We start from the raw sequence: 13,583 nt of genomic DNA, 5'->3' as shown, positions 1-13,583 counted from the left end.
CAAAGTGGAGACAGTCACTATGGGGCTATAGGCTGCTGTGGTTGGTCCAGTCTCTGACCTCACAATGAACTACTGTAAGGGAAGGAGTGTCCTGCATATCAGGCTGTGCGGTGCTGTGCTGTGCTGTGCTTTTGTCCCTACAGACCAGGGAGCTGTTTGTGGTGACCTGTGGGACTCCTTCACAGCTGGCTAGTTAATTATCAGTTTTTGTTCCTAAACAAGGATCCTCTTCACCATGACTTACGAAAACAAAATCCTGAAAAGCCAGTATCAGGTACTGTTGCCCATTGGCCAGGGTGCCTTTGGCTGTGTGAGGCTGGGCTACCATAGGCTTACGGGTACCCTGGTGGCCATAAAGACTGTGGAGAACAACAAGAAAAACCTGCGGTGGATCTTCACTGAGAAGGCGATACTGGAGAAGCTAGAACATCCATACATCATTCGCCTGTACCAGGTCATCATTTCTGAAAGGGAAGTCCACTATGTGACTGAGTTTGCTCCAGGAGGAAACTTATTCCGGATAGTGAAAGACAATGGCAGAATGCAGGAGGGGGAGGCTAAGAAAGTACTCGGGCAGATACTGGCAGCCATCAAATACTGTCACAACTTAGATGTTGTGCATCGTGACTTAAAGCCCCAAAACATCCTTCTCGACGGGGAGGGCAATGTAAAAGTGATTGATTTTGGCCTTGTGGCACAAACTCGATCTGGCACTAAATTGACAAGATGTTGTGGGACCAAGGCCTTTAATGCTCCTGAGTTGGTGCAGAGACAGCCCTATGATGGGAAGAAGGCAGATATATGGAGTCTTGGTGTGCTCCTTTATTATATAACCAGTGATTACCTTCCCTTCAAAGAACAAACCATAAAAGAGACAGAGGCAAAGATCATCACAGGTATATATCATGTTCCTGACCATTTTTCCTCACCACTTGAAAACCTCATTTTCCAAATACTGAACGTTATGCCAGAGAGGAAGCCGTCCATTGAAGATCTTGAGAAACATGCATGGGTTAAAAAATGTGAAATAAAGGTGCCCAGTGAGACCTACCCAGATCTCAAAATCGTGGACATGCTCTGTGACTTTGGGTCACACCAGACCCACAATTCCATCATCTCTAAGGGAAAAAAACCCAAGCTGAAGAGGCAGCTAGAGCTGAGGCCCTTGGAGGCCTAGACTCATTTTACCTGCCACAGATCAGTCATCCTTGTGCTATAAACCAGGCCCCGCCCACCCCCCAATACCCACTGACACTTGTCAGATTCTGTCCTATCTGCACTTTCATCTTAACAGGAAAGTATGTCTCACTTTTTTAAGACCCACCTGCAGCCCACCCTTGAGGACCCATTTTCTTAAGGACTATTACTGCCTCTTGTGAAATCTGTCAGATGTCAAACCCCAACTCCAGATAGCATAGCCACCCCTTTTCCTACCCACCAGTCTAGTGGTTCTGTCCCTGGGACCAGCTGGCAACTTGACTTCACCCACATGGCCACAGCCAAATGTGTCCAGTAACACCTGGTCCTGGTGGACACCTTCTCAATGGGAGTCGAGGCATTCATTCCCCACCAACAACAAGAGGGCTCAATCTCTGATCTCCTCCATGAGATCGCCTCTTGTTTTGGAAACCTCACCTCCCTCCAGTCAGACAATGGTCCTGAATTCTCCTCCCAGGTTACTCAGACCCTACCTACAGCCTCAACATTCCTTGGTATTTTCATATCTCATACCATCTCCAGGCCTCAGGCAAGAAAGAACCAACTAACTGATCCTTAAAAAACCTCTGTCAAAATGTCACAGGGACATCAACCTCAATTGGGTAAACCTCTTGCCACTGGCCCTTTTCAGGCCATGGGCTCTTCCACGAGACCTCTTTCCTTCTCACCCTTTGAGCCTATGTATGGTTCTGACTCCTGGTCTTGCACCTAAACCCCTGCCTATCCCTCATCACCTACTCACTCTCTTACTCTGTCATCTCTGCTCCCTACTATGGAACTTTACAGACACTGACTACAACAGCCACACACTAACTTCCGTCCTTCTCCTATCCACACTGGAGCTCAGGTTCTCCTCTACCCACCGGACCAACGTCAGTCACCCCTTTCCCCTAAATGGCAGGGGTTCTTTAAGGACATTCTTGTGACTCCCACAGCTACTAAGCTTGGGGGCCTTTCTCCCTGGATTCACCTATGTCACCTCAAACCCTTTACCGTCTCCACCTCAAGATAATTCCCTACATATCAACTCCAACAGGACCCTGCTGCCTTAAGTTCCAGAGGACACGGAGACCTTGTCCCCACTTGCAGAAGAATGAGACTTCACTCGAGCAGCCGTGCTCAACCCTATACAGGATTGTATATGGATTTTTCCCTCTCTTTAAAGTGTTTGAGGTGACCTGTCACCCCAGTCATAGTGACTACTCTGAAGAAAACCAAGGGCAACAAATGCCTGCAGAAACTGGAGAAACAAGGCTGCTTCCACACCACACGTGGGAACTGAACCTGAGGCAGCCACCCTGGCTGCCAGCATGAAAGGTCCTCAAACAACTAAAACAGACTGCTGTCTGATCCTTCAGGGAACTGCAGGGACACTTAGACATCCAGGTTCATTATTATGCTGTTCTAACAGCTCAGAGAAGGAACCAGCTGAGACATGCACCAGCACATGAGTGGGAAAGAAATCAGGAACATGATCACATCATCAGTTGTAAAGAAAAATGAGATAAGCAAGAAATGGGCACAACTGGAGACCGTGATGCTAAGTGAAATAAATAGGCAGACTCAGAAAGACAATGTCAGGTTTTCTATAATAGGCAGATGTGAGATGTGTATTTCTTGTTCTGTATGCCTATCTGTATGACTGTGTGTGTACATGTGTTTCTCTGTTCTGTATGCCTATCTGTATGACTGTGTGTGTGTCTGTGTACATGTGTTTCTGTTTGTGTTCCCTTGTATGTCAATCATAGGACAAGAAAGTAAGAGTGGAGCCGTTCTGAGAGGGGTGGAAAAATGAAATGCTGTGGGCAAGCAGCATACTACATGTGACACAAAATCACCATGAGGAAGTACTTGGGGATAGAAGGAAGCCTGCAAAACGGAGTCAGGAACAGTGAATAGACCAGTGGGAAGAGAATGGAAGTAAATGTTGTGTGCACACATACACACACGTGCATGAACACACAAACACAACCACAACAAAGCACAGTTTTGCTTTTTTTAAAAATTTATTTATATTACAAGTTGATCATAGCCCCCTCTCTCATCTCCTGCCTCCCTCCCATCCTCTTCACCCTATCCCCCTCTTCTTGTCTTCAGAAAAGGGGAGCTTCCCCACCTACAATCCACCCCAACAGCTCAAGTTGCATCAGGACTGAGCTGCACTCATCCACTAAGGCCAGGCAAGGAGGCCTGGCTAGAGCCAAGTGATCGAAAACAGGCAACAGAGTCCATGTCATAGACAGCACCTGCTCAACTCACTAGGAGACCCACATGAAAATGAAAATGTCCACTGGGTACATACCGGTAGGGAGACTGGGTCCAGTCCATGCATGCTCTTTGGTGGGTGTTTCCATCTCTGCAAGCTGCCATGGGTCTAATTTAGTTGACTCTGTGTGTCTTCTTGCAGTGTTGTTGTCCAGGTCCTTCTAACCTTCCCTCCCTCTCTTCCACAGGACTCTCTGAGCCCCTCTGATGCTTGACTGTCTCAGCATATGATTTGAGCAGCTATGACAGCATCTTTTACAGCAGTATTGATGATAGCCTTAATCATATATTGAATCTGGAATTGTCAGTCTTTACGTTATATTAGGCTTTACATTAGCCTTGAGCTTCTATCTACTATCTATGTATCTATGTATCTATGTATGTATGTATGTATGTATCTATCTATCTATCTATTATGTGAGCCTTAGGTTACCATTGAGTCCCTGCATATAAACAAAGAAATGATACAGCACATTTTTAATAATTGTTTGAAAAAAGAACATTATATATATATATATATAATGTTTCTTTTTCTAATTTTAAAATGTTTTTTTTTAAATATCCAGGGCTATAAAATAGAGCAAGGTTTTATTCCTAAGCCTAGGACCCCTGGTAAGACCCCAGATGACAAGTACAAAGTCCTATTGTGTAGCACACATCAGAAGTCCTTAAAGCAAAGTACGAGGTAGAGACAGAATTGTCTGGAAGCTCCTGGGCCAGCTAAGCTGAGATATGACCCAACAAAGAAACAGCAGAGACACTGGCTCAACAGGGTGGAAGGAGACAACTTACTTTCAAATAGTCTCCTCATGGCATTTGTGTGCTTTAGCTTGGGCCCAGCACACCAACAAACATATACACACACAAACCATTGCACATAGATGTGTGCACACTCATATGTACACACATGCACACAAATACAGGCTAACATAAAGATTAAACGGTATAATTTATACTGATCAGAAACATTGCTATTTGTGAAGTACTGGTGTGCTGGACAGACAGGAGAGACTAGTAGCAGATTTAGACTTTCTTCGTGAACCACTAATGGTTTTGTTAATTATTCTGGAATGATATTTCCAGTGGATGGAATAATGGTTCCAATGGATGTTGGATTCCAGGCATACGTTAAAAAGTTCCCAAGTTGTACTCTACAAATTCATGAGTTGTATGGGATGAAAAGTTTATAAATTCCTTATTCAATTCTAAAAATGACAAAGTTAGAGCATTTTATTAAACAGGAAAAAGAATAAAACAAGAAACCACACTGACAGACACAGACCTGGTGGTACTTTTGAGTACAATTCTGAAGGCTGCTCATTGGATTGGATCTGATCTGAGAAACCTGGTTGAGGAGTTCTAACCGACAGGAGAGCTGCCAGGTCATCTCTCTCCTCTGGAGCGGCCTGGAAGCCTACAAACATGCCATACCTTAAGAAGCAGCCAGCCCTGTGAGAGGTAATGGAGAGGGTGTAGGACACTAAGGATGAGTCCAAAGTGTCACCTCACTCACCTCACCTCACTCTTGAGCTGGTGACAGAATGAAGACAGACAGATACGAGGACCAACAGACAGGGAAGCTGGCATCAGCTGGGCTCTCTAGCGATGCCTATGGCTACCAGGAATCTCCACCTGATTATCAGGTAGAGCCTAGGAGGAGAAGCTGGCTAGACTGGGTGGAAGGTCTGTGTGCACGAGCTTCTCAGAAGGTGCACATCCCAGGGGAGAAAGTGTAGTTGCTACGAGTCCTTGACACAACCATCAACCCTTCGTAAACACTCATCTTTGGACTCCAGAGGAAAGCTTTGCCAGTGCTCTCCAGCCTGCCTTAGATAGGTAAGGCTTTGCCATTTTATGATAGGACAGTTGGTCTCTGGGTCCTAGATGGGCCCTGTCAAAATGCTTCTTTCCTCAGGACTTTACTCAAGGCTTCCTTTCTCCTCACACAAAGGCAGGGGTGTGGAGCCTCACCAGTCAAGGTCTCTCTCTGACTCCGGCCTTCTCCAGTAGGGCAGGTCAGAGCCGTGAAATTCTCTCAGATCTGTGCCAGACAGAGCACATTCTCCATTTAGTGAACAACTGAGCTTCGGCAGGTGATCCTCAGGTATGCCCAAAATAGGTCCTGACGGCTACACCGAAACTGCAAGCTGCTGCCTGACCCTGAGGCACTCTACCACCTCTGATGTCATTTCACCTGGACCTAGCATCGATCCTTCCATTTGTGCGGTGCTGTGGTGCTCCTGTGTGCTAGTCAGGTTGTCAAACTGACACAAGCAGGAGGCATCTAAAAGAGGAAATGCGATGGAGTGAATGCCTCCGTCAGGTAGCGTGTAGGAAAGCGTGTGGGGCATTTTCTCCACTGATGACTGGGATGGGAGGGTGGCAACCAGCAGGGGGTGTGCCACCACTGGGCAGGATGCCCTCTGTGGCACAGGAGGGCCAGCTCAGCAAGCCAGTCAGCAGCACTTTTCTGTAGGCTCCACTGCTTCCTGCCTCCTGATCCTGCCCTGCTAGAGTTCCTGCCTTGACTTCCCTTCTGTGATGGTCAGTGATCAGGATGTGTGAACCAGATAAACGTTTTCTTCCCTGAGTTGCTTTGGTCATCACGGCTGTCACATCAATACAAAGTAACCTAGGACAGAAGTGTGCTTTGTACACTGGCTCTCATCAGGGAGAGTGGATGCTTAGGTGGCAGGGAATGGAGAAGGAAGGGAGCCTGAGAGCCCTGCCCCCTTTTGGAGAGGCAGTTGGTGGTCATAACTTTGGGGAATGGGCAAGCCCCAACTGCCACAGACAGGTTTAACTTACATTACATAGCCCACTGTTGGAGATGAGGTACTCAGACAGGCGGCCTTTTCCTACTCATGGCATGTCTGTCTTTGGGTCTAAAGACAGAGGTGTGTGAGGGATCAGTCAGTTTGGACCCTTCCGGCTACAGGTGGAGTCAATGCAGAACGTCAGGATAGTCTGTACCCAGGCCTCTGCCTCTGTCCTCCCTAGATGGGCAGTCAAGAGGCAGGAAGTACTGAGGATGCGGGGGACCTGCCCATTGCGCAGGTCCTGTGTGGGCTCAAAGGCAACAGTGGTACATTTTGGCAACCACCCTTTGGACGGACTATGGAGGCAACTTGAAGAAGCCTGTCTAGGAGCCTCTGTGCTGCTCCAGAAGGCTGTCTGCAAAGCTGAAACGGGAGGCTGGAGGCATGGCTGTCTCCTATCCTTTTGTAATGGGAACTGAAGGAGCACATGCTGGACATTCACTAAGAGCCCAGAGAGAAGCCACCTTCTGTCCCATCACTCACAGCACGCAGGAACACCACACCAGGCCTTTGGCTTTTTCCTCAAGAAGGAGCTGCAGTAAGGTCCAGTGATGGAAGGCTGGCATGGGTCTTGCAATCTGCCACAGCAATGGCATGTGTTAGTGAGGCCTCTCAAGTGTCCCAGGCTTTTGCTGGATGTGCAGCTCGAGGCCTCTGAGAATCAGAGACATGATTGCGAGAGAGGGCAGACCTGGCTGAATGGGATAGGCCCCATGATCTCGATGTGAGGCCATATCCAAGCCCAGAGGTCGAGAGTCACAGTGACCTCAGAGGACTGTGAAATTAGTCCTGAGCACAGCAGGTGACAATACAGTCCCTGGGACAAGTGTCACCTGATTATATATTCATCCTGGCAGCCTTGTAGTCCTTAATGAAACACAAATCTTGTCTACACTGCCTCTCCCCAAGTATCCAGAACGTGTCTTCTCCCCATGCCATGCAAGGATCATTAAAGCCCAGGCTTCCTCATGACAGAGGGTGACATCAGGCCCTGGAGAACACTGTAGCTCACAGAAACACCAGGGCGAGGTGGTGCTGGTGGTGCTAAAGTCTGCTGTGCCTATAGCTGGGGGAGGAGCATCTCAAAGGATGCTGCCTCAGAGGGGACAAATCCCTTGCCCCTGACTGAAGATTCAAAGCATGGCTTTCAAGTAAGAGGCCAGTTGTTCTGAGCCTTGCTCTGTGGACTGGAGGCCTGGATGAGCTGCATGCCAGCAGTGAGCTCAGCCTTGGCTAAATGTCTGTGGGGTGGGACTCCAGCCTCTGCCTTCCACCTGCTGTTATCATATCCTACAATGCAATCATGAGCTTGGACACAGACATTGAGACATGAGACATGAACATCCCTGCTGCCTCCTCCACCCTCTACACTATGCTGGGACTGAGAGGTTCTGCTCACTGAGAGGTGGAATCTCTCACTGAGAGGTGCACTGATGGCAAGCCAAGTCAGGCGCAGTGCTAGCTACAAACAGCAGAATGTGCTAGGCTTACTGTGTAGCCCCAGGTTGACCAAGGCCTCAACGGCGTTGTAGCTTGGCCAGTTTCTGGAAGCCTGACGCGCCACAGGCAGAATCATAGATGACAGCACAAGGATGAAAGCGGCCAGGTCCCAAATCGCAGCCAGGAGAGTGAGAAACAGATCCATCCTGCTGCTTACTGCACTTGCTAGAACACAGTGTGCTGTCCCGCTGACTCTCAACTCTATAAAATCGTTGCTGTTGCCATTCCCCTCACTCAGGAATGGATTTCATGGAGTACAGGCTACTCAGCCTGCACAGGATGAAGAATTAGAGCACGAAAGTTGTCTGTGACCCAGTTGTGTGAGAAGTTAGCTCTTCTTCCTGTTAGCCAACCACGGTGCTTCTCTATTGATTGGATCCTATGAGGCTGATACTCTGAAGTGGCCTCTTGATAGCCCACTGCTTCAACTCCAGCTAAAGGCCTCCCTACACAAAGCCGCCTCTGGCCTTGCTCTATTCAAATGGAACTCACTGCTCTTCAGGTTCACTGCCCCACTTCTTCCTCTCCAGGAGTCCTCTCCAGGAGTCCTCTAGAAGCTTCCAGCCATGTGCTTTCTCCCCTTGCTCACTACTGCCCGGTGTCCTCCAAAGGTCACTGCTTTCAAGGTCATCACTGTCCTGCTCTTCACCCTCTTTCCCCCTTTGTCTCTTTTCAGAAGAGTGAAGATAACAAGTGGCTTTTGGGCCACTGCTACTGTAGCAGTCCCAGGAGGAGGGCCCAAGCCTGCAATTAATGATGGAGTTGGACTGGGGGATTGAGCCTCATTTTCCTTAGTAGTTAGTTCTCCATTTTTTCTGTTTATTTCCTCTAAGCCCCATTCCAACTTTTTCTTGTCTCTACGCCAAAGCTTACGCTTTTTAACATGCAGAGCCTGAACCGGAGGGTAGCTCTCAGAGTAATACTGATCTGCTTCTTCCTCCAAATCTGCAACCTCATCAGGATCTAAGTCATCCTCAAAGTCTTCTTCTGACAAGAAATTACAGTGATCAGGAGGGAATTAAAACTCCTCTGGAGGAGCTGATGGTCTAATCTCATTTGGTCTCAAAGCCCCTCTTCTTTCTACCCTCTTTCTCTCCAAGCCTGAAAGTTTAACTTTCTCAGTTCCCTGCCGCATGTACAGGCTATCTTTAATTAAGTTGCACGTAAAAAACACTAGGCAAATGCCTCGTCGCATTTTTATTCTCAGATTTACTCACCTGGCCCTCTCTTCTTTATGAATTGAGCTCGCCAACACAGGTGCTATCCTTCACTGGATGCCAGTATCCCAAGGAACATGTTCGGGGGCCAGTCTGCAGGAGACAGCCTGCAGAGTCGAAAGGTTCTTGAGCCGGGAGTGAGGATTGAAATTAATAAACCACCACACAACACATGGGACGTTTCCCAGAGGCTCTAGTGGAAACTAGACCGTTTGCTTTAGTCTAGACTCCTTTTAAGCCAGAACAAATGACCCTCAACACAAATGAGGACATTTACAGGGGAGTCAAGCAAAGGGTGTGTCCCAAAGAATCCCCACCTGCTGTCTCAAAGGAAAGGTGAAAGAAACTTGGAAATTCCTCACTGTCTCCAAAAGAAGGCCAGTCTTTCTCCTGAGACCTAAATATCAAAGCAAGCTGGAAGACCAGTGGCTCCCACCACCCACAGCCCATGAAAAGACACCAAAGAGCCCTAGTCCATTGCCTCAGTGCTCCTTTACTCCAAAAAGAAAACAAGCCTCTGGGGCAGAAGTAGGACTAACAGGTTCAGGTCCAGAGGGCCCAGAGCTCCTTGTGCTGTGGTTCTACCTGCCTTTGTTCCTCCTGATCCCGAGAACAGAAGACTGTAAACACGGCTTTAGGAAAGCCCCCTCATAACTTAACCCCTATCTCTGCAGGACACTGGTTCAAAATGCACCTCATGCTTGTAAAACCACAAAAAGCTTGATGTGCTCAGCGTCCAGCGACTTAGGCCACTCGAAGCACTTGAAGGCTGGGATTGCTGAACAAGCAGAGGCTGTCTGCTTGATCCACGCAAGCAGAGGCAGGCAGAGGCTAGTCTCAGGTTCATGAGAAGGGAAAAGCTGCCTGTGGCCCAAAGTGGAGACAGTCACTATGGGCTATAGCTGCCGTGGTTGTTCCCTTTCTTCTCTGACGTCAGGACGAGCCACTGAGGGAAGAAAGAGTAGCCTGCATATCAGGCTGTGCTATGCTGTGCTGTGCTGTGCTGTGCTGTGCTGTGCTGTGCTGTGCTGTGCTGTGCTGTGCTGTGCTTTTGTCCTGACAGACCAGGGACCTTTTGTGGTGACCTGTAGGACTAGTTCTGCTGAGAGCCTCAGTTAAAAAAATTTAGTTTCATCGTTTATTGTTCCTAACCTGTGTGCTCAGAAGCAGAAACCAACTATCCTCTTGGCCGTGAGTTTGAAACAAAACTGAAAAGCCTGTGTCAAAGCCTGTGTCAGGTGCTCTTGCCCATTGTCCAGGGTGCCTTCGGCTGTGTGAGGTTCTGCTACCATAGGCTTAGGGATGCCCCGGTGGCTATAAAAACTGTCAGGAACACTAAGAAAGCACCTGTGGTGCATCTTCACTGAGAAGGTGATACTGGAGATGCTAGCACATCCATACATTATTCGTGTCTTCCAGGTTATAATAACAGAAAAATAATTGCAGTATATAACCGAGTTTGCTGTGGGAGGAAACTTATTCCAGATAGTAAAAGATAATGGCAGGCTACAGGAGGAGGAGATGCAGGAAATATTAAAGGAAGATACTTGTGGCATGAAGGTCTGTCACAACTTTGATATTGTCCATCACGACCTAAAGCCCCCAAACATCCTGCTAGATGCAGAGGGCAATCGGAACATGACAGATTTGTTGCTTGTTGCTTGTAATGAAGACTAGATCTGGCACAAGCCTAGAAGATGGTGTGCAACCAAGGCCTTTCATGTCCCTGAGTTGGTGCAGAGAGAGCCCTATGACAGGCAGAAGTCAGACATATAGTTCACTCTTCTATTCTCTCAGAGGGCAAAACATAAAAGGGACAAAGGCAAAGATCATCAAACGACTTGGCAGCCCCTGGAGAATTATGGTCAGAGGGGCACTGTCCATTGTTCACATGGAGCAGCCAAATTTTGAGGCAAAAAGGAACACCATGGATGTAAGCCTGTGGTCTGGATTGGGGTTTGTCCCTATAGTCCAGAGAGCAGGATTGTGTGACCTAAGGGACTCATTTGTACCTCTCTTGGTTTGGTATTCAGGGTTGTGCTTGGGATTTTCTCAGGACATGCCAGCAGAGGAGCAAGGTGGGAACACAAGCTCGCTTCTTGGCCAGACACTCTGGCAAAAACACATTGTAAGTGGTCCTTTTCACCACAGTGCTGTGGGCTCAACTCTGTAACATTAGCCTACCGTGGCCTGGCAGGGACCTGACAGACATACAAATACTATCCCGGAAAGCACAGAGAAGCATCTATGCTACGCCTTTGTCAGAGATCCCTGTTCTCCAACGGTCACAGCATCCAAGTGCAATGTGCCTTGTCCATGTGGGGATAGCATCTATTTCTATTCAAGAGCTGAATATTTATTTAATAACGGCTAGAAGAAGGATCATAAAAATGGCAGGAAGAAAGGACACAGACAATCTGAGCAGGTCATAATAGCAATCAAATACGGCCACAAAACAAAGCCTAATAACTACATGCTTAGAGGCAGACAGGAATGTCAAGCTCACAGACTTCAGTTTTGCCACCATGTGGAGAAAAGCATATGATGAATCAGAAAAGCACACATGATGACAACCATGTGTGGAGTCAGAGCAGGATGCCCCCTGAGCACTGAGCACTGGGTACCTCCTCTGCATAGGGAACACTGGTGACGCTACAAAATCCAAACAGGAATATAGGAATTTGCTCATTATGTCTGTGGGCAGCAAAAACTCTCATATCCCAAATGTTTGCAGATGCCCCAAAAAGTCACCCACTAGAATATATTCAGAAACAACCATGGTTCAGCAAATAGAAGCAAAGTTCACAGACGATTCCTAGTGAGTGGTGGCCAGGACACACCATCTGAGCTGTGCTCTCTGACAAAAACCATCCGTGCCCCCTTGCAGCAGAGAGATTCTGAGACACGCATAGGGCCATGCCTCATTTTGAAAGACATGCCACAGAACCTGGGGCTTGTCTGAAGGACTCGGTAAGGACGGAGACCCTGGCTATACTTTCCAGTGTCCAACAAGTACCTCCTTTTCTGCTTTCCTCACAATCCCAGAGCACATGATCTGGTCACACTTGTGCTCTCAGAACAGAACCCTCCCTCTTGAGGGCTATCAAGAGGCCACTACAGATATCAGCCTCATAGGATCCAATCAATAGAGAAGCACCGTGGTTGGCTAACAGGAAGAAGAGCTAACTTCTCACACAACTGGGTCACAGACAACTTTCGTGCTCTAATTCTTCATTCTGTGCAGGCTGAGTAGCCTGTACTCCATGAAATCCATTCCTGAGTGAGGGGAATGGCAACAGCAACGATTTTATAGAGTTGAGAGTCAGCGGGACAGCACACTGTGTTCTAGCAAGTGCAGTAAGCAGCAGGATGGATCTGTTTCTCACTCTCCTGGCTGCGATTTGGGACCTGGCTGCTTTCATCCTTGTGCTGTCATCTATGATTCTGCCTGTGGCGCGTCAGGCTTCCAGAAACTGGCCAAGCTACAACGCCGTTGAGGCCTTGGTCAACCTGGGGCTACACAGTAAGCCTAGCACATTCTGCTGTTTGTAGCTAGCACTGCGCCTGACTTGGCTTGCCATCAGTGCACCTCTCAGTGAGAGATTCCACCTCTCAGTGAGCAGAACCTCTCAGTCCCAGCATAGTGTAGAGGGTGGAGGAGGCAGCAGGGATGTTCATGTCTCAATGTCTGTGTCCAAGCTCATGATTGCATTGTAGGATATGATAACAGCAGGTGGAAGGCAGAGGCTGGAGTCCCACCCCACAGACATTTAGCCAAGGCTGAGCTCACTGGGCTATGTAGTGTAAGTTAAACCTCAGTCTGTGGCAGTTGGGGCTTGCCCATCCCCCAAAGTTCTGACCACCAACTGCCTCTCTCAAAGGGGGTAGGGCTCTCAGGCTCCCTTCCTTCTCCATTCCCTGCCACCTAAGCATCCACTCTCCCTGATGAGGGCCAATGTACAAAGCACACTTCTGTCCTAGGTTACTTTGTATTGATGTGACAGCCGTGATGACCAAAGCAACTCAGGGAAGAAAACGTTTATCTGGTTCACACATCCTGATCACTGACCATCACAGAAGGGAAGTCAAGGCAGGAACTCTAGCAGGGCAGGATCAGGAGGCAGGAAGCAGTGGAGCCTACAGAAAAGTGCTGCTGACTGGCTTGCTGAGCTGGCCCTCCTGTGCCACAGAGGGCATCCTGCCCAGTGGTGGCACACCCCCTGCTGGTTGCCACCCTCCCATCCCAGTCATCAGTGGAGAAAATGCCCCACACGCTTTCCTACACGCTACCTGACGGAGGCATTCACTCCATCGCATTTCCTCTTTTAGATGCCTCCTGCTTGTGTCAGTTTGACAACCTGACTAGCACACAGGAGCACCACAGCACCGCACAAATGGAAGGATCGATGCTAGGTCCAGGTGAAATGACATCAGAGGTGGTAGAGTGCCTCAGGGTCAGGCAGCAGCTTGCAGTTTCGGTGTAGCCGTCAGGACCTATTTTGGGCATACCTGAGGATCACCTGCCGAAGCTCAGTTGTTCACTAAATGGAGAATGTGCTCTGTC

At 48.4% G+C, this 13,583-nt stretch overlaps 1 protein-coding gene across 1 annotated transcript; it reads left to right on the top strand.

The window, feature by feature from the left end:
• The first annotated feature begins 64 nt into the window (after nucleotides 1–64).
• On the top strand, nucleotides 65–1,177 carry LOC110542633 (putative sperm motility kinase W). The gene has a single exon (XM_021629186.2). It carries the CDS (start codon nucleotides 236–238, stop codon nucleotides 1,175–1,177), a length of 942 nt encoding a protein of 313 aa, XP_021484861.1. The 5' UTR covers nucleotides 65–235.
• Nucleotides 1,178–13,583: the final 12,406 nt, after the last annotated feature.

The sequence above is a fragment of the Meriones unguiculatus genome, chromosome 15, assembly GCF_030254825.1.
Source record: "Meriones unguiculatus strain TT.TT164.6M chromosome 15, Bangor_MerUng_6.1, whole genome shotgun sequence".
In the NCBI taxonomy this organism is placed as follows: domain Eukaryota; kingdom Metazoa; phylum Chordata; class Mammalia; order Rodentia; family Muridae; genus Meriones; species Meriones unguiculatus.
This window is presented reverse-complemented; position numbering and strand designations above follow the sequence as displayed.

Excerpts from the sequence above, each read along its gene's own strand:
- LOC110542633 (XM_021629186.2), top strand. The coding sequence starts at position 236 with ATGACTTACGAAAACAAAATCCTGAAAAGCCAGTATCAGGTACTGTTG.